This window comes from Cannabis sativa, chromosome 3 (assembly GCF_029168945.1).
Source record: "Cannabis sativa cultivar Pink pepper isolate KNU-18-1 chromosome 3, ASM2916894v1, whole genome shotgun sequence".
Taxonomy (NCBI): Eukaryota; Viridiplantae; Streptophyta; class Magnoliopsida; order Rosales; family Cannabaceae; genus Cannabis; species Cannabis sativa.
The window spans coordinates 21,211,838-21,233,156 of NC_083603.1; the positions used below are offsets into that span (position 1 = coordinate 21,211,838).

Below are 21,319 nucleotides of genomic sequence, written 5' to 3' on the forward strand. Positions count from 1 at the left end.
TACCAATTTTTGGAACTTTTTTTATGTCTTTATTTTTTATTATTTTTGTTTTGTGATATTTGTTACATTGTGGAATTATCGTATGCTTACCGTATTTTTTTGATATATATTTTTTCAGGCCACTGGTTCAGAACCTCAGCCCAGTGCACCATCTTCATCAGGCGTCCGGGGTGCCGAGTACACTGATTTAGTGGCTCGGTTGGATAGGATCGAGGCTGACACTCAGGGTCTGTATGCTGCTCATGTCGAGCTGAAGAAGGCATACGAGACCAGCCATGTAGAGCTGAAGGGTGGTCAGAACGTAATTATGGAGCAGCTCAGACACATATTGGCCATGTTGAATCGTCCGCCAACGACAGCTTCGACCGAGGCCCCAAGCAGATCCATCTACCCCACCACCAGCTGCTTCACCCCCAGTAGAAGAGGATGAGGTCTTCCCCGACGATTACGATCCTTATGAGGGAGCTCCAGCGACTCCGATCGAGGCAGAACCTCTTATCCATGTACATGACACCGAGTCGCAGGGTGAGATTCTGTCCATAGAGGCACAACCTGCAGTGGTTAAGAGTCGGAAGAGGAAGAGAAAGCCTCCTGTATGGTTCGGTGACTATACGGAGATGAAGAGGAGACATAGGCCATCTTCGACTTTTGATCCCCTGGAGCCACCGGATGAGAAATTGTTAACCACTTTCCGAAAGTGGTGTGTTGGACTCATTCCGAACCACCGACTTCGGGATTTGAGAAGTGGTGATTACGGTCCAGGATTCTTTTGGATAATGCTCACACCAAAGGAATGGCTTACAGATGACGTAAGTAAAGTATTTTATAATATTACTTCACTTTACAACTTTATGTGCAATTAATATATTTTTTTGTCTAACTGACATTTCCCTTTATATGCAGCATATAGATGCAGCAATGCATATGCTGAGGAGGCGACGCACCGACTATCCACTGACATTTCCTCAGAAGGGTATCATTCTCTCCACATTCGTGACCGCCATGATCAGCAGTGCATGGACGAGCCACAAGGGTCCGAGGAAAAACTTTAAATGGGAGGATTATATCCTGGACTACTGCACAGGGGCTCATAAGGTATTGTTTTAGTAAGATTTTAAATGTTAATTGTTTGGGAAGATTATTATGGTTTGTTAATTGTTTCGTTGTTCTCTGTAATTACAGTCCCAAGTCTTTGAGAGATGGAGGGGTAACGAGTTTATTTACTTCGTTCTGAACCTTCCCACGGCAAGGCACTGGGTCACAGTTGAAGTCGACATAGAGCTGTGGAAAATTAATGTCTACGACTGTGATTCCAGCGTCTGTCATTGGACCGCCTTGGAACCCATCATGAAGGTTTGGGCAGAACTGCTACCCTCGCTACTCCTTGCAACCGGGGAATTTCCACATAACAACCAGATCATGGCGTTAGCTAACTGTGACATCACGGTGCTTCCAAAAATGCACGCGACTCGAGCCACTCACGACTTAGTTCCGAAGTCGCAAACTGTGCACATAGCGATAAAAAAGTACTATAGTATTAAAATATGTTTTACGTTAGATCGACTTTACATTTTATTTTGCATTTAGTGGTGATTGTGGCGTGTATTGCATTGAGTATGTGGAGCATCTCATGATGCGGCGTGGATTGATCGATGTGACGCCGTACCAGGATAGCCATGTTTCGTCAACGGTGGTGTGTCGATTTATTTTACCAAAATGTCGGCTGATTATATGTGTAATTATTGGGACATTGTATATTTTGTGTAATTAACATTACAGTTATGTATATATAGATTTTCTTTTCGTTCAAATTTTGATAATTATACGTGGTTTCAAATATAAAATATCAACATTATTCAACAAAAATAACTATTAAACCTAAAAATAATTAAAATATTTGAAAAATATTCAACCTCAACAAAAATAACTATGACAAAATATGCATCATTACAATATATCAAATTTCCCAACGAATACGTACAAGACGCCTCAGATGCGGGCTTTGCATGTTGCTCGTTGTGGCTCGAATCGCCACAATGCGCAGCTTCGTGGTACGTAACCTTTTTATCACTCGGACGGAAACGGTTCTCCCGTCTTCTTCCGCCGTTGCTTTTTCTTGGACGACCTATAGGCTTCTTTTCCACAGTACCCCAACTTTCATATTCTTGATGTGTTCGGAGAACCCAATCATCCTCGTCACCAGCGAGATTGATGGTATCATCGTAAATCTTCCTCCACGTTACTTTTGAATAATAAGGTGAGCAAAGCGTGTACACACTTGTGTTCGTTTTCAATGCCGCGGCACATGCATGAAGGCAAGGGAGTTTCAATAACGTGAACACGCCGCAGGTGCATGTTCTTTCAACTAGATTCACATCACCACCTCTTTCACCGTTAGGTCCCCTACCAACGTTATACAAATTGGCTCCATTTCGTTGGACGCGCCTGTACCTTGGATTTTCATGAATTTTTGCCAAGTTTTTTTCGAAGAGCGTGGCCAAAGGGGTGGCACATTTGTCAGCATTTTCGAGGCGATCAGCGAACCACGATTGGAGTGTGAACTCGATAAATTCAACCAAAGTAGTTATTGGATATTTCCCGAACTCTTCGTGACACTATTGAAGCTTTCAGCAGCGTTGCTCGTCATGATGTTGTATCTATCGCCCAAACAATAAGGGTGAGCCCACTTCTCAAACCCTATACTCTCCACATATGCAGCAATGGCCGGATTCATCTTTCTAAGCTTCTCGAACTCTCTATCGCATTCAGTCTTCGACCATGCGTAAGCAACATTATATATTTGGTTGTGAAAAGCATCAGTCTTGAATTTGGCGTTCACGTTCATAACAATGTGGTGATAGCATGCACAAAGGATCGCTTCGGAAAAACGAGTTCAACAAAGCATGATCAATGCTTTGATGCCTATCTGACACAAACACTAAGTTCTCAACCACGCCAATTGCTACCCTCAACTTCTGTAAGAAATACGTCCAGGAGTCGTTATTCTCACTGTCAACGATACCATAAGCAACCGGCAACAATTGGTTGTTCGCATCGTATGCCACAGAACTAACATTATACCGCCGTACTTCGTCTTCAAGAAGGTGCCATCGATACTCAAAACAGACGACAAAAAGAGAAGCCCCTTCTACATGCACCGAGTGATATAAAACAAGACTTGAACCGCTCATCCTCTAAGTACAAGTCGGTAATGGTACCCGGATTCTTCGTTCCAAAGCATGTACAAGTACCCAAAAAGCTTCATGTATGAAAACTCAGGCGTACCCCTAGCATACGTAAGTCCCATCTCCCTGCACCTCCACGCCTTCACATAACTCATACTGATACCGTAGTTGTCAAACATGTCCCTCTGTATGTCTTTAGCCTTGTACTTACTTCCGTCTTGGGTGTACTTCCCCTTAATAAGGTGGCCAACTACCCATGGTGCTGCTTGACGGTGATCTGAACGTCTCGCATTCAAGTTACATGTGTGTTCATTGTGAAATACAGTGACCTCAAAGTTGTCAGAATGCATCTTCTTCCTCCCCCTCAATCTCCATTTACAATCTGGAGCCTTGCATGTAACGTACAACACATCAGGGGATGACTTCTTCACCATCCACTCGAAATTGTTATTAAGGGCAAACCTACCCACAACTTGTCTCAGTTCTTCCTTGTTTTCATAAAAATTACCAAGCTCTATCACCCCTGCTTCCTTACTTTGTAAACAAGTAGTTAGCTCATGATTTTCCATTATATCTTCCTTTGTCCACATGGGAGCTTTGAACTTGGTACAAACTTCAAAAGAGGAGAACGTTGAGAACGTTGCATGACGAGCATGTTCTTCGCCCGCTCGGTCGACTACTGCTAGTTCCAGGTGTAGTGCAATTTTCACTACGAGGTTGTCGTTCTCGCTGTGTACCTTGGTTACTCGGTACACACTCTAACCTCAACAATGGTCCTGCTACGGGTTCATCGACTGCTAAATCATGCTCATCGTCCATATTCAAATCTACAATAGGATCGTTATTGTAGAAGGGTGTATCGAACTCTTCAAACTGATGAAATCCTGTCGCTTCTTGTTCTTGCCCTACATTGGTCGGAACATCGAAATTGGTCGGAACCTCTAAATTGGCCGGAACCTCCTCATTCACACCAATCCCAACATCTGTTTCGGGAACGCAAGACCCTACCACACTCCGAGGGAGAGGATTAGTAGGCGGCGTAGGCTCCGAATTCCCAACTTTTCTCACCTTGGTCACGAATAATGGCATAAACTCTGTATTTGACATTGTTGCCCTCATCTCTAAAAACGTTCTCAGTTGGCGTTCTCTCTTAATAACCTCTTGCGCAACCATTTTTCCCTTCATGTACAAGGAACAAATCTCCAACTTTAAATCATACGCTACCGGATCAACTTCCAACTCTTCATATAAAATTTGTCGCAGTTCTTGTAGGGTTGTCTCGGTTGTAACTGTCAACGTCAAGCTGCTATTTGCTTTATAGATCCAATTATAATTCTCACATAACCAAACACCATCGTACGATACAACAAGGAACACTTTGTCTCCTGCAATTGCAAACCAAAAAAACAAGGTGAGTAAAGGAAAAAACACCCAAAAAAAAATAAAAATCGACATCCCATCGATATCAATAGACATAATGTCGAGAAGCACAACATCAGAAATTAGGGCACTAATTGTCGACATTGCGTCGACATATTATCGACATACAGTCGACAACAACACCAACCATGCTAGTCATCGACATAATATCGACATACCATCGACATTCAATCGACAATTAAAAACGGTTGCACATTTAATGTTAATAAATTTTACCTACGTTCCCAACAACCCTTCCCAATTGAAACGTTGCATGTCAGACACGTGTCCTATCGACAACATATCGACATGAAGTCGACATGGCGTCGACAAATGTGTTAGCAGTGACACTAAATTGGCATGTTGTCGACATCATGTCGACATACTATCGACATTCAGTCGACAAATACACCATTTCATGCGTTTTCCCTGTACAGTTACGCATTTAATGACCATTAAATTTTCATACATTCCCAACATGTTTACTGCTCTATAAAAGCAAATCCCTTTCTTATTCATAAGTGCTCTTGTCTTCTACTTCTCTCTTACTCTTAAAAATTTCTCTTATTCTCTTAAGTTCTAAATATGGCCACAAGAAAGAACGGCAAATTCTCCATCCTAACTCCTGAAGAGCTGAAGCAGGAGCCTGATGTTGGCATAATTACTCCTGCAATGCAGAAAGTTTTGGACGCCGATCGAGCTTTCGAAAGAGAACGAAATCGTAACGAGTTCAGGTTCATGCAACTTGAAAGAGAATTTTGCAAAACTGGTGTATGGCCGGCTCCACCACCAGGGTTCCCCGAAGGATGCCGTCGTTGCAAACTAGGCATCTTCAACGGTAAACCGGTGAAGCCTGGAACATTATGCAAGTATTGCAAGGCTCACCCACAAGCCAAAGAATTTAAAAAAAAAATAATTTCTTATGTTATGGCTTGTGGGGAGTTTTATTTAATGTTTGTTTTTTTTTTTTATGAACTTTATTTTCTGTTTTTTTTTTATGTTTTTTTATGTTATTTTATGTTATGTTTTCTGTTTTTTATGTTTTCTTATGTTATGTTTTTTTTATGTTTTTTAATTTTAATGTTATGTTATGTTTATGTTTAATTCACGGTTTTTTTCCATTGCGTCGATATTTTGTCGACATCATGTCGACAAAGTATCGACAACATCTAAAAAAAGAAAAAAATGCATGTTGTCGACATTCTGTCGACAACTGTCGACAAATAGTAAATACCATGTTGGTTGCATGATGTCGACAACATGTCGACATTATGTCGACATAACGTCGATAATGGTTGTCACTGACCTTCCCCTTTGTTATCATCGACAAACCATCGACATATCATCGATATATCATCGATAACTCTGGAAAACCCAGAATTCGACTGAAAACCAGATCTGCCATATCTCAACAATTTCAGACCAAAAAACAGCAGTTCCAACAATAAACACACATATAACAATTTTAAACTACATAAAGTCAAACAAAATGCTTAAAATACAACTTACCCATTATAATGGTGTAAGATTCTTGAGAGATGTTGTATTGTGCTTCGGTTTTCCACCAACACCCACCGAGCAAACAACCATTCAACAGCAAATAAAGAGAGTGACAAGAGAGTGGGACGGATAGGGGGAAATTTTTTGATAAATTTTTCAGTTTTTTTCTAGAGAGAGAGAGTGGTGCACGAGAGAGAGGGAAGAGGGAAGAGAGAGAAACACCATTTCAGATTTTAGGTATTTTTTTTTTTTTTTTAAAAAAGGGTAAAATGGGAAGTTCATGTAATTAATGGACTAAATTTGTACAAATTAAGAAAGGGTATAAATTTTGATATGAGGTATATTATTAAGGGCAAATAGTGAAATTTCCCTTTACTTATTAATGTTATGAACTACTTGATGGGCCAATAATTTTTTATTGGATGTTTATGCTTTCAGTTATGCTTTGTTATATTCTCGAGAATATTTAAATTGATAGCATGTAGGGCATATCTTGTTGTGATTATTGTCTTTTAAGTTTAATTGCTTAATGACAATGATATTTTGTTGGCTGAATTTTTTAAGTATGTTTAGTGACACTGACTTATTATTAAGTAGTGTATGGTTAATTTCACTTGCTTATTTACTAAGCATCACAGTATCAGTGAAATTGAGGACTGATAAGGATATTTTGTTATTTTAAATTGATCATATGTTGAATATAATTCTTTACCACACTACTAGACTTATTGACCATGTCGATTTAATACTTTGGTATTTGTGATTATGAATATCTTTTGTTGAGTTAAAAATAATGTGACTATCACAGTTCATTATCAAAGGTTAAATTGGACCGATGTATTGAGATGCTATCAGAGAACTATCATTTTAAAAGTGGCCACAAATATTTTCCTGTTGTTCAACCCATGAGTCGTTTTCAAACAAAATTATTTTGATATATAATATATATGTATTAAAATTAATGTAGCCCAAGTGGGAGAATGTTAGACTTTTTATTTGGACTTACATTAAATTTTATTGGCTTTATTAAAACATGGGTTGATAGGGTAGTTTTTTGCTGTGTTAGCCCATATTATTGGTGATTAATAGGGTAGTTTTTTTTAATGTAATTGAGTTTTAGTTTAATTTAGTTATGTGTTTAAATATGATTTTACCCTATTAATTTTAGTTCAAAGATTGTCTTTTCTAATACTTGTTATTTTTTGGTATTGTTTTTTTTGTTTTTCAGGTAGTATTTCAATATTACAACCCAAAATTTTGGCTCTTTTGGTAGGACTCAATTGGGCTCATTTCCGCGGAGTCCCAATTAAAGAGGTTTATTCATATTCACTTTCTCTGGAGACAACTATCAACAAAGGAAGAATATTTTTTTAATGAGTTAGGGTTGTTGTTTGAGAATGTTATAACTTTATTGTCTAAATTTTTATGGGCAATTTCGTCCCATGTGGCTTACAATAAGAATTCTCCAGTTCATAGTTTGGCAAAACATGTCATTCGGTTAGACGATGAGCCATCCTAGTTTGAGTAGTTCCACTGCCAATTGTAAATTCCTACATCGTTAATTTATGAGTGATTCTGTTCACCACGTAAAAAAATTCACTACGTAAGTTACATGTGTCAATGCTCTTAAGTTTTTTTGTTGAACAATCAACAAACCAGTGCAGCTCTTCTTGGTGATTGGTGACCTCTCAAACACTAAAAAAAAATAATAGTGATGCCTAGAATTATTTAAGGTGTCAATGCAATAGTGATGCCTAGTATTACTTAAGGTATCACATTCCCAGTGATACAAATACAATTAAATATTATGTGGTACATTATTTAATATAATAACTTATTAGAAATATTGTTAATCATTAAGGTGATACACTATAGTGCTAGTTTCACATTAGCATTTAAAGCATTTCCAATTATATTACTTTTCAAAAATGTCAAAAATCTTCACATCATTTAAAAAATAATATTTTATTTTATTTATCTTTCACATTATTTTTTATACTCTTACTTTAATACTAAACACTCTTCAAATTTAATATCATCATTCCACATAATTAACTTCTTCCAAACGTTCCGCCATATCATCAAACATTTTCTTCAAGTACCACTATTAGAGATGCACCTAGTATCTAATAAAAGAGAATTAAAATCACCTGTTAGAAATTGGTCTCATAATATATTAAATCAATCTAAATGTAACTACTTAACTAACTACTTTTCTTAAACTCTATTAACAATGTAGATAATTTTTTTTAAAAAAAATATTTAAATAAATTGATGTGTCTCGTTTAATACACTATAAAATATCATTTTTTAACAAAAGATGTTAATTCCAGATGTTTTTTTTTTGTAATCTGAAAAATAATAACCAACTGATGATTTTTTTTTTGAAAAAAAAAAAACAATTCATTTTAATTTTAGGCAGTTCATGAAAATAAAAATGAATTGATTTTTTTTTTTAAAAAAAAAAAATAATAAAAGAAAAATGATTCTTTAAAAGAATAAACAATTATTTCTTTAAATTTGTCAAAAGAAATGTTATTTTTTTTTTTTTTCAAATGCTGTCTTTAAATGAGAAGGCTTGGGACTAGGTTCGGAGTGTTGTTGCTTGTTGCTTAGAGAGAGAGAGAGAGAGAGAGAGGGTCACAGAGTATAAAGTAAGGCAGTAGAGGAAGAGATGGTTGGATTGCTTTGTAGAGAGAAAAAAAAATTGAAAAACTAAAATAAAAATAAAGGGCGAAAGCTAAAGGTCATGGAGAATAATGTGAGTCTCTGAATTGGTAACAAACAAGACTCATTATCATCTTCCTTCTTTCTTATTCATCACCAACGACTACAATTCACTACTTTTAACTACGAAGATATTATCACATAAACACAACATATTCATTCTCTCTCTCTGTTCTGAGTTCTGAGCTCTCTGTTTTGTTTTCATTTCTATCTTCAGATCTTTTTCTCTGAAACCCACAACGGTTTTTGCTCAGAGGAAGATGGTTTTGTGTTTAAGATGTTTGTTTTGATCGTTGCGTTGTGAGATTTTTCTGGGACTTTCTTGGTGTGAGTGAGTTGTGGAGCTGCTTGCTGCTATTGCTGTTTAGTGGGGACCGAGAAGGAAGAAAAAACAAATATGACAACAATGGCGACGGAGGGAACATTCTCGTTTTCTGTTGTGTCTGTAGTGGAGGATGTTCTCCAGCAACATGGGAATCGTAATAGGGGTGGTGGTCTTGATTTGGAATCTAGAAGAGCTGAGGAAGCTGGTACTATTTTAACTTAGCTTATTTTCTACTTCTTCACCATGATACATACAATGTGGTCTTATTCAATTTTCACTACTATTTTATTAATTAAGTACCCTTCATACCAATCAATCTTAGTTTCTAAGCTAAACTCATCTTTCTTATATATTTTGATTATTTTTACTAATGTTAATGTACTGCCCTTTCTCTTTCTGATCCACCCGGTTTCATTAGGATCTGACTCTTGAGAATTTTGGTGTTTGGTGTTTATGGCCAGTACTTGTAATCTTCCAATTTTGAAAATTTTCTGTTCTTTTTTTCCACATATGTATTTAATTTAGTTTCCTAATTGTGTCTTTTATGTTTTTCCTCAGCTTCTAGAAGAAATGAAGCTGCAGGGTGGCTGAGGAAGATGGTGGGAGTTGTGGCCGCTAAAGATTTGCCTGCAGAGCCTTCTGAAGAAGAGTTTAGGCTTGGATTGAGAAGTGGGATTATTCTCTGCAATGTTCTCAATAAAGTTCAACCTGGAGCTGTGTCTAAGGTCACTTTATCTAAGTTGAAAAAAGAGTTTATACGCCATGGTTGTTAATATGATGTTTATCTATGCTATGTATATTATTCACATGTCTTAATTCATTTTCAGGTTGTGGAGAGTCCATGTGATGCTGCTTTGATCCCTGATGGAGCAGCATTGTCTGCATTTCAGTACTTTGAAAACGTGAGGAACTTTCTTGTGGCTGTACAAGATATGGGAATTCCTACTTTCGAAGCATCTGATTTAGAACAAGTATGTCTTGTCTTTAGAGATGAACAACTATGGTTTTGAAGCTAAGAACAATATTATGGAACTGGAATTTGACAAAATGTTTTTGATCTCTTTTATGTTCAGGGAGGAAAATCTGCAAGGGTTGTGAACAGTGTTTTGGCTCTTAAGTCCTACTCTGATTGGAAACAGAGTGGTGGAAATGGTGTCTGGAAATTTGGTGGAAATGTGAAAGTTACCACGTCCACAAAATCTTTTGTAAGGAAAAACTCAGAACCGTTCACCAATTCCTTATCAAGGAACTCATCCATGACCGAAAAAACTTTGAACGGTCTCTCTTCTGATCTTGAATATAATAAAATGGTTGGTAAGCTTAGTTTTTTTATTTGTTGGTTTCTAATGAAAACCTTTGTGAGGTTTCGATTAGTTAAGGATGTTAAGCATGTTCTGTTTTTGTGTGCATTTGCAGTCTGATTCTGGCTCCATGAGTGCACTTGTTCGTGCAATTCTGTTAGATAAGAAGCCTGATGAAGTTCCCATGGTGTGTAATGATACATATTCAATGCTGCCATTTACTAAGTATCAAACTGTGCAATTTTTTTTTCCTTTTTTACAAACATTTTTCGTTTTGTTATTTTGTTTGAACAGTTGGTGGAATCTGTCTTAAGTAAGGTGGTGGAGGAATTTGAGCATCGAATGTCTGGTCAACAATATGAAACAGTAAGTTAGTTTTATCTTCTTTAGCAAGTTTAAGATATCTTATGTCTGTACTGTTATATATAAATTTAACTAACTAGTTCTTTGTTTATGACTTACTATATTTTATAGCTAAAACCAACTCCAAGGGACATGTCTATTTCTAATGGAAACAAGTTTATAGCCAAATCTACTTTTGGTGATAGAAAGGTACTCTTTTCTCATTTAGGCCTATTAAAACTTCAAGCTGAGAATTTTTGAATAAATGAGTTCAATTGTAATGTAAGCAACTCATTCTTATCGTTCACTTTTGAGTATTGTGATTCATCAGGTAGAAGAAAAACATGCCAATATAATAAAGGCAGAGCAGTTCCAAAAGAATTGTATTTCTGATGAGGAGTCAAAAAGAAAGCTACTAAATCAACAATTGATTTTTGATAAACAACAAAGAGATATTCAGGTATGCAAAGTTGAGATATAATATGTCATGTTACAAAATTGAAACTGTACTAACTAAGGTACTTATTTTAGTTTCTAATTTTTAATTTTTACAGGAACTAAAAAGTACCATTCACACAACAAAAGCTGGTATGCAATTCATTCAAATGAAGTTCCATGAAGAGTTCAACAATCTTGGTTTGCACATTCATGGCCTAGCTAATGCTGCATCTGGGTATCATCGAGTTCTTGAAGAGAACCGAAAGCTGTACAATCAAGTACAAGATCTCAAAGGTAAATAAGATCATCCATTGCCTAAAGTCCAAGTATTGTCTTCATCATATTTCTAGCCCTTTGAAATACATAGACTAATTGCATAGTTTTTTTTTTTTTTTGTGAATTTAGGAAGTATAAGAGTTTACTGTCGAGTGAGGCCATTTTTGCCTGGACAACCAAACTCTTTGAGCACTGTGGATCACATAGAAGATGGAAACATCACAATTAATGCCCCTTCAAGGCATGGGAAAGGGAGAAAGTTGTTCAGCTTTAACAAAGTATTTGGGCCATCTGCTACTCAAGGTTAGTAACATTCTCATGTTGTTGCTCTCTTAATTGTTGCCAAGTTATCTTGTTCTTATTTTAATATCATCATCATTATCATTTTTTGTAGCGGATGTATTCTCTGATATGCAGCCACTTATTCGGTCTGTTCTTGATGGTTACAATGTTTGTATATTTGCATATGGCCAAACTGGATCAGGAAAAACTTTCACCATGGTACAGTACAAGTGTTTATAAAATTCAAATTTATACACTGTCTTCTGCAATGCAATTTAACATTTTCTTTTTCTTTTTGTTTTCTCTTCATATGTCTAGACTGGACCAAGGGATCTTACAGAGAAAAGTAGAGGTGTAAATTATAGAGCATTGGGGGATTTGTTTCTTATAGCAGATCAGAGGAGAGATACTTTCCGCTATGATGTTTCTGTCCAGATGATCGAGATATACAATGAGCAAGTCAGGGATCTTCTGGTTACTGACGGAACTAACAAAAGATATCCTTTTTAACTTGTGTTTATTGAGCTATAAACATATATCTATATTACAAGAAGTATATAAGCTACATGAAACTTGTCTTTTATAATTTTATAGTTGATAGTATGGATACCTAAGAGGGATGACTGAAATGGGTGGTATGCTTGTTTAGAGTCCTTTTTTGGGTACTGCATAGTGATTGTTATAGTTTATTAAACAGAGTCTTCCTACTAGGGCTGTTTTTTCTTAACTAATAACACATTAGAAATCCGTGTTAGTTCCCAGACAGGACTAAGTGTACCAGATGCAAACCTTGTTCCTGTTTCATCAACAGCAGACGTAATAGATCTAATGAATCTTGGACATAAGAATCGTGTTGTGGGTGCAACAGCCTTAAATGATCGTAGTAGTCGCTCTCATAGGTAACAATCTATTTATCTCTTTATTTGCGTACTTGTGTACGTAGTTTTTCCCATGCATGGAAAAATTTCATGTCAACTAGCTGACGTAGTTTTTTAACTAATGATCACATGCAGTTGCTTGACCGTTCATGTTCAAGGAAGGGATTTGACTTCTGGAGCTGTCCTTCGTGGCTGCATGCATCTAGTTGACTTAGCTGGGAGTGAAAGAGTAGACAAGTCTGAGGTAACAGGAGATAGATTGAAAGAAGCACAACATATCAACAAATCTCTTTCTGCTTTGGGTGATGTAATCGCTTCCCTTGCCCAAAAGAATCCTCATGTTCCTTACAGGAACAGCAAACTCACACAACTACTCCAAGATTCACTTGGTAACCATTTATTTGTTTCCATTCACTCATGTTTTGTTCTCTTGCTTTTCTTTCGAAATATCCTCTGATCATTGCTTTGTGGTTCTTGTCAAATATCTATAGGAGGGCAGGCCAAGACATTAATGTTTGTTCACATAAGTCCTGAACCTGATGCTATTGGTGAAACTATTAGTACACTTAAATTCGCGGAGCGAGTTGCTACAGTCGAACTTGGAGCTGCCAAGGTGAACAAAGATGGGTCAGATGTTAAAGACCTGAAAGAACAGGTTGAGTTTTCAATTTTAATATTCTCAAAACCTTCCCTTTCCCATCCATTACTATTGTTTTAGTGTTTTTGATAACTCTGACTGGTGCAGATTGCTAGTCTTAAGGCAGCATTGGCAAGGAAAGATGATGAAGATGACCACAACCAACTATCTGTCTCTGGCAGTGCTAATAACAAGTACAGGACAAAAGCTAGTGAAGTATCTCCTTTTCAGTCCAAACTTCAGAGTTCAGACATAGAAGTAAGAATTTTTTGCTTTATCAGTTTTTGCACATTACTTTCTTCATCTACTTATTCCTAATATGTAATATCTGGTTTTGTACAACCCAATTGGGGTAGCTCAAATTGTTGTATTTTCCTGTCTTCAAAAATCTGGTTTGTACCTGATTGTGTGAGAGTTGGTCTATATTTATCTGGTTTCTTTCTGATGCTGCAGAATCATAAAAACTCTTCACTGAGGCAGAAGAGGCAAAGCTTTGATCTTGATGAGCTACTGGCAAACTCACCTTCATGGCCACCTGTGAATAGTCCTGGCCATAACTATGTGGAGGAGGAGAAAGACATGAGCTCGGGTGAGTGGGTTGATAAAGTCATGGTGAACAAGCAAGAAGTAAGCAGGGTTGAAAGCAACCCTTTAGGAGGATGCTGGGGAACAGACAATGGAAATTTATCTGACATGTTGTACCAGAAATATCTTCCAGATTCTACAAAACTCTATCAGGACCAATCCTACAACATGTTCATGGGAGGAAACAACCGATTCAATGGCAGCGGTGTTAGTACTGATGAAATGGATGATCTTGATGCTGCCACCAGTGACTCTTCAGAGCCAGATTTGCTTTGGCAGTTTAATCAGACCAAACTCTCTGGCATAACCAATGTCATTGACTCAAAGACCAAGAAACTTAATACAAACAAGATTGCCAAGAGCCCAGAACTAAGGTAAAGAAAAGACCCTTGATCTGTATAATCCATTATTTCTACTTAAAACAACTAAACATGATTTTTCTAACAAGTCCTCACATTTAACTTCTACAGCAAGAATTTCAATTCTTCTCTGGGCCCTTCACCTTCCCGAAAAGCTTCAAATGCAGTCCCACATCGGATAGGGAGGCAGCCAGCCCCGGTTGACATGAAACGCAAAACCGGGAACAGAAAGTAGAAACAAAAGAGTGTCACACTATCGACACATTGAGTGGTGAATATATCTATGTATAATTTTTTTACCTTTTTTTTTTTCATTTGTTACAGAGAGGTTTCTTTTTTTGTTTTTTTTTTTGTTTTACTTCATATTCTTCTTCTTTTAAATTTTTTTATTTTTTTATTTTCTTATATAGAGTTTAACTGCAGCAATAAATCCAGTTGCTTGTATATTTGTACTGAGTTGATTTACTTAGAAAAAACTCCTGCCTGCTTGGTGTGGATGACATTTACACAGATGATTTTTGGTCATAGAATCCTTGTGTTCCACTACATTATTTTTATTATTAATGATCCAAAATGATATTCTGAGAAGTAAAAGTTGTGACATTGTAATATAGCTGGCTACTACTACTACTACCATTTATACATCACTGAATGGAAAAAGCATATACAGACGGGAGAATATGGAGAACATTAGCTAGAGTAACAAAAGGACCCCAGAGGAGATTGGAAATTCTATGTGCTTAGTGTCCCAATTGAATTAAAAAATTTGGCCCATAACGTTAAATTGTTACCAAACATGCACTGTGCAGATGAGATCCGTGATGTGATTGGTTAGTCTATTTTTTTTTATTTTCAAATTTTATTAAGGCAAAAACCAAATAAAACTAAGGCCAAATACAAATAGGGAGATCAGACCATTACACTTATCAGTCTCAATAGACAGCTAATTTGGTAAGAGAAGGAGCTGTGGAGTTGGCTACTCTGTTACAATGAACAAAAGATAAGCTATGTCATGTAGGTGTCTAGGATTACCCCTTTTACAGAGTATTCCACCACTTGTTAATCACCTCTTAGATTTGAAAACAATCTGTTTCTATGATAATTGATTGGTATCCAGCTGCTTACACAGGAGATCCTGTGGCACGACAGGCTTCATCCACATGAAATTTGGAGGTTTGCCAAAGAGGAATAGCTTAAGAACCCAAAACTCCACTTAGTTGCACAAGACCACTCCTAACCTGAACTTGTTTTGAAGAGAGTAGAGCTATTCAGGGGGTAGCATTGGGCCTCATACATAAAATCCGCCACTGAAAAGAAGCCTTACCATTTTTACCCAATGCCTGGTGGTTGTCTAAAATTTGATGGGTGCGAAAATGAAGAGAAATTTATATAGTATAATTTTGTTATTTTCTTACAAAAATAATGTCACGCGGTAATTTTTTTATTTTTACTGTTTTTTTTTTAAGGTTTTATGCTGCCTTTATATTGCCTTTTATTAATTTTTTTTTTTATCATATTTTGGAAAATGACAAAAAAAATTTGATGTTGATATAAAAACTTTTTTTAAAAAAATTTAAATAAAAGTTTTAGTGTTGATATATATAGACATACATTATTTTTATTTAATTTATATATATAATTTTAATTTGATTGATGTTGTCACCTTGTGACAAGTTTTTTTATTTATTTATTTTTTACTTAAAATTGATGATGATAAAGATGAGACTCAAATCATACATATTCTCTCTCTCTCTATGTTCATCATATTTCTTATTATCTCTCTCCATGTTCATCTTTTTTTTTTTCTTCATAGGTTTCTCTCTCTTTTTTTTCAAAATCCATAGTCACGTTTTTTATTTTTAATTTTCTCTTTATGTTCTTATTTTACTTATTGTTCAATTTTTCTTCATCTTCTTTTCATTTTTTTTTTAGTTTTCTAAGTTTTCAGTCACATTTTTTGGAAAAATAAGAGTATGGTTTTTTTAATTTAATTTTCCAGATCTGAGCTTGCAAATATAGCCTCTATTGCATCAAGTGTTGAGGTTGTGCAGAAAATGGTTAGTTTCTTTAATTTTTTTTTATTCTTTTGTTTTTTTTTATTTGTTTTAGTGTTGTTTTACGATTGTTTTCTATAATTTATTTTTTTAACGTCGATTTCACTGTTCTTGCTTCATCTCGCTGGAATTAATGATTATTTTCTAGGTGTTCTTAAGGTGTTGTGGTGGTTCTATCCGTGGGTGCGGAAAATGGAGGCTATAAAATACATTTCTTCTTCCTTCTCTATGGTTATTTTGTAGTTTTTATTATTCTTGTTCTCCTAATATAGTTGATTAATTATCATTATATCTCCTTTATTACTTTTCTTGCTGAGTTCTTGTGACTCATGGGTACTCTGTGGTGCAGGTAAGGGCAAAGAAAAGTTTGAGCAGCCATGAAGAGAAGGTCTTCTCCAACGAATGTACATATTGACCATTTTGGCCTGTGTGGTCGAGTTGCCAGGAGTTGTTTTGGGCTGTATCTACTGTGTATTTTAACTTACTACTGTATATAGTCCTTTTTGTAAGACTTTTGTAACAGGGATCCCTGTAACAAATTTTTAGTGTCGTTATGTTGTTCATTACTAGGGTTTTGTTTTAGTGAAGTTTTTTTTTTATTTTATTTTAATATTATCATAGATTTTAATGACTGATTAATCTATTATTACTAAACTAGTTTATAAAAACACACATGTGGCGTCTTTATAGATTAGGGTGTTATAACTTGGTATCAAAGCAGCCATGGTTTTAAAAGGTCTTAAAGACTGGTCGGGTTTGTACATTTTCCATAAAGACAGGTTGACTCATGGTATAATAAGTATTTGTATTAATTGCTATTGAATTACATGCCTAGATTATTATAAAGCATGTTGGAAAAGATATAACGATGATTGTGATAGGAATATGTATGCAACATATGCATATTGATATTGATATCTATTGAATTCTGAATGGTTGGAAGTTTTGAATTGTAGGTGCATTAGATTATGCAGTGGCGGTCTGACCACTTGAACCGCGAGCTGGGGCTCGGGGTAGGTGGTGAGGAAGAGCATCCTCCACCACCTCAGAACTGGGAAAAAAAATTCCTGCCATGCAAGAGACAATTAGGTAGCAAGGAGAGCAGATTCACGACCTAAAAGAGCAACATGCTCATCCTGCACCTATACTAGCACCTAAAGTAGTACAACAGAATATGAGGGATTGTATGGAACCGATTTATGATAAGTTTAAGAAACAAAATCCCCGTGTGTTTGAGGGTGGTCTAGACCCACTGAAAGTAGAACAATGGATAAGTATACCTCTATCTTTGACTTTATGCAAGTGGAGGATAATGACGGGGTACAATGTGCTATATACATGTTACGTGATGATGCCCATATATGGTGGGAGATCGTATCTAAAGGTCATGATTTGAATACTATGACTTGAGATGCATTCTAGGCAATATTTTATGAGAAGTATTATAACAATTCCATTCATGCTACCCAAGCAGAAGAGATTGCACGGTTAGTTCAGGGTAGCATGACTATGATTGAATATGCTACCAAGTTTGACAGGTTGGCCAAGTTTACTTTTAATGAAGTGGGCATTGAAGCTGTACGAAAAGCCAAGTTTATTAGAGGCTTGAGGAATACATTGCTAGGGATGTTATATGGTAGCCAAACAATCAGGGGTTTTGAAGACTTATCCTCAGATTATGGATTTAGCTCTCATTGTGTAGGGGGTTGAAGGTTTGATTCGTAAAAAGAGTAATCAGAAGAAGGATGCGTGGAAGACACCATCCGATACTGGAATGAGTAGAGGCTCTAATCCCAATGATTAGAAGAGGAAGCCAAATGAACCACCAGTAATGGGTTTAAACAGAAGATTTCAAGGTAACCAAGGTTTCTGTCGAGTCAAAAATGAAGTTTCGTTGTAAAGACCGCTTAGTTTAATTTGGAAATTAGCAGTTAATCACGTTTAATTATGAAAATTATTTATAGCTATTTAAATAATTATTATACTGTTATTATTGAATTCAGAGATGCATTTTTATGTCATTTAGTAGTAGTTTTCATAATTTTGCATTTCCGGTGCCCGGTATTTTGGAACTCGGTGTTTGGCTCAGTAAAATCACAACTTAGTATGTTAGTAGTTTGGGACGGTTTATTAGACATTGGGAATGTCGGGAATGGCCGGGAATTTAGAATTTCCCAAAAATACCCCTTTAGTGTTATTTATGTTATTTTAGTGTGGAGGGGCAAATTGGTCTTTTCGCCCCATTATTATTTTGTCTTCTAGTGATTTTAATAGTTGAATTATATGTTTATTTTATTATGTTTTGGCTGAAGTAAAATAGGAGTAAGTGACATTTAATTTCATTTTCATTTCAAAAATCAAAGTTAGAAAAAAATAGAAAAAAATTCTCAAAAAAGGCTCTCTCTTTTCCTCTCTCTCTCTCTCTCTCTCTCGGCTGCATGGTCCTCTAAGGCTGGGTTTTCTTTGATTTGCAAGCTATTTGTCCTTCAATCTAAGTGTTCTTCAAGCTTTGGTAAAGTTTCTAAACTTTCCCCTTTTGTAATTTTTAGAAAATGTTTAAAAAGATGATGATGCATGCTTGATTTTGTTGTGATGCTTGCTGCTGTAATTTGTTGTTATGTTCAGAGGATTAGTTTTGTTATTTTAAGTAGGTTAGAGCTAGTTAATGCATGGTATTTTGCTTTGATTCAAGAATTGAAGTTTTTAGCTCAAAAATATGATTTTTCAAAGAAATGTCTTGAATCTGTTGTGTACTTGCTGTTGATGTTTGCTGTTATTTTCAGAAGTTAATTTATGCATGATTAAGTTGATTTGGGCTGAATTGAATGCATGTTAGTTGATTTTAACCAAGTTTGAGTTTTGGAACTCAAAGCTTGGGCTTTAATGGAACTTTTTGTTTCTGTGCAATCTGGGTGAGTTTGTTGCTTTAGAATGGTTATTTGGGTCATATAGAACAGGTCTGGAAGATCTTGTGTGTTTTGGGTTGGATTTGAATGAGTTATGAAATTTTGAAATCTGCCTGCGAGGAACCGGAATTTCGGTTGTGCATCCGGAATTCCGGATGGGTTTCGAAAATTCCCAGAACCGGAATTCCGGTTGGGCAACCGGTCTACCGGTTGGGGAAAATTCAGAAACCCTAGTTTTCCTCGATTTTATGTTATTTGGGGTATTGCCATGCTTTTTATCGATAGGGTAACTTTTAGTTCCTAGTTTAAGTCCCCGGGAAGTGATTTAGCGTATCACTTATAGTGTTGTAATTTTTATGGTTTAGGAGCCTGTAATCCGCCGCACAGATAGTTCCAGTCAGGTTGATCGGCACACCTGAATTCGGAATCCAGGTAAGATTAGTATAACAGTATGCATATGTAGAATACATGTTTAGCGTGCATGTAGGAAGCCTGTTAGATTACATTAGATATGTATGTTGGCTTCGAACCATCCAACTGTGTCACGTCGGTACAGGCTGGGGTATGACCAAGAATGAGTATGACCGGCTCGACCGATTAGCCGACACCGTATCACGTCGGTACAGCCGGAGTATGACCGACGCCGGAGTATGACCGGTTCGACCGATCAGCCGATACTTAGGTTGGTGGTTCCGTACTATTTGACGTATCACCTCGGTACAGCCGGAGTATGACCAAGAATGGAGTATGACCGGTTCGACCGATCAGGCTGATACTGTAACACGTCGGTACAGGCTGGAGTATGACCGGTTCGACCGATCAGGCTGTTACTTGTCAATAGTACCGTCCCTATGAACGTTCAGAGCTCAGTACCGTGTTGGACACGGCAGTTAGGGGGACTCAGTATCGTGTTGGACACGGCAGTTAGGGTTATGGTCAAGGGTATGGGCGTCTGATCATGACCGGGATTTATGTATGAATATTATTATGCTTTTCTTACTGAGTCTGTCGACTCACAGTGCTATGTTTATGTGTAGGTAAGGGCAAGGCTAGAGCTGATGGACCGTGAACGAGCCTATGAAGATTGTACATGTCGGGGCGGTTAGGCCTGGAGCGTACGATAATCGGGACAGCAAGGCTATTTTTGTAATTAGTCGCTAGGCGACAAGTATTTTATATAGACAGTAAAATTTTGTAAATGGTTTTGTAATCGGGATCCCGAGTATTTTGTATAAATAATTTACAAGTTTAATTAAAAAGCAAAAATTTTAATTAATCACGTTTTCCATAAACCTCGTTGATTAGCAACGAGCTGCACAGCATGTTTAAAAATCACGTAATACGCCTATGCTAGTTAGGGTGTTACAATTTGGTATCAGAGCCTCCAGGTTGTCTTCCGAAGATCGTCACGACATGTACAATCATCATTAGCAGTTAGCTTGTTCCACGGTTCAGTAAGCCTTTATTGCTTTAGTAGCTTATTTATTTATTTTATGAATAAGAAAAGCCTGATAGGAAGCATGTTAGTAGCCTGATAGTAGAATAGGCGCATGTTTCGTTTTTAATTTCCAAATTAAGCGGCATTAGTAAGCTCTCCTTGAATACGACCTGATATGCCAACTCTTGATTTCGCAGGCGGTTCCGACTAGATGGACGCCAGGCGGACTACCAGGAGCCAGGGCAATTCGGTAGGGTCGAATCAAGGTCAGGAAGCTCAGTTTCCCCCGCCAGGTAGGGGCCGAGGTAGAGGTCCCCGGGGCAGGGCTCGTGGTCGGGGTGATGAGAACCCGCCACAGGCTGCCCAGGCTCCCCAAGCCGATCAGGGAGCCCAGAATTGGGAAGTTAGGTTTGCTTAAATGCAAGCCCGGATAGAGGAACAAGACTTAGAGATTCAGAGGTTGAGGCAGCAGGGTGCTCCTGCGGTGCCTGTGCCAGTAGTTTTTGTGGCACCCGCCCCTACTGCTAAGGCCGAAATAGTTGTGGCGGCCAACCGAATGGAACCTTTGTATGAACGGTTCCGGAAGCAAGCACCTCCGGTCTTTTTGGGAGGTCCAGATGTGATGAAGGCCGAACAGTGGCTAACGGTGATCACCAAAATTCTGAAC

The 21,319-nt window shown here is 37.0% G+C and overlaps 2 protein-coding genes across 3 annotated transcripts; both read left to right on the plus strand.

Annotated features, from left to right (window-relative positions):
* The first annotated feature begins 382 nt into the window (after positions 1 to 382).
* Positions 383 to 9,135, plus strand: LOC133035973 (uncharacterized). Its single transcript, XM_061112432.1, has 6 exons — positions 383 to 809; positions 904 to 1,095; positions 1,183 to 1,534; positions 5,182 to 5,373; positions 7,333 to 7,418; positions 9,049 to 9,135. Exons 1-6 carry the CDS (start codon positions 618 to 620, stop codon positions 9,133 to 9,135), a joined length of 1,101 nt encoding a protein of 366 aa, XP_060968415.1. The 5' UTR covers positions 383 to 617.
* Positions 8,710 to 14,764, plus strand: LOC115709392 (kinesin-like protein KIN-14I). 2 transcript variants are annotated; one of them, XM_030637481.2, is made up of 19 exons: positions 8,710 to 8,865; positions 9,049 to 9,361; positions 9,715 to 9,881; positions 9,984 to 10,127; positions 10,230 to 10,466; positions 10,573 to 10,644; positions 10,752 to 10,823; positions 10,932 to 11,009; positions 11,131 to 11,259; positions 11,354 to 11,531; positions 11,643 to 11,816; positions 11,908 to 12,014; positions 12,114 to 12,292; positions 12,533 to 12,694; positions 12,809 to 13,062; positions 13,165 to 13,328; positions 13,419 to 13,568; positions 13,764 to 14,269; positions 14,366 to 14,764. In XM_030637481.2, the coding sequence occupies exons 2-19, from the start codon at positions 9,229 to 9,231 to the stop codon at positions 14,487 to 14,489; spliced, it is 3,030 nt and encodes a 1,009-aa protein (XP_030493341.1). In that variant the 5' UTR covers positions 8,710 to 8,865; positions 9,049 to 9,228; the 3' UTR covers positions 14,490 to 14,764. The 2 variants fall into 2 exon arrangements, with proteins under 2 accessions (XP_030493341.1, XP_030493342.1); XM_030637482.2 differs by having other exon boundaries at positions 8,733 to 8,881.
* The last annotated feature ends 6,555 nt before the right edge of the window (positions 14,765 to 21,319 follow it).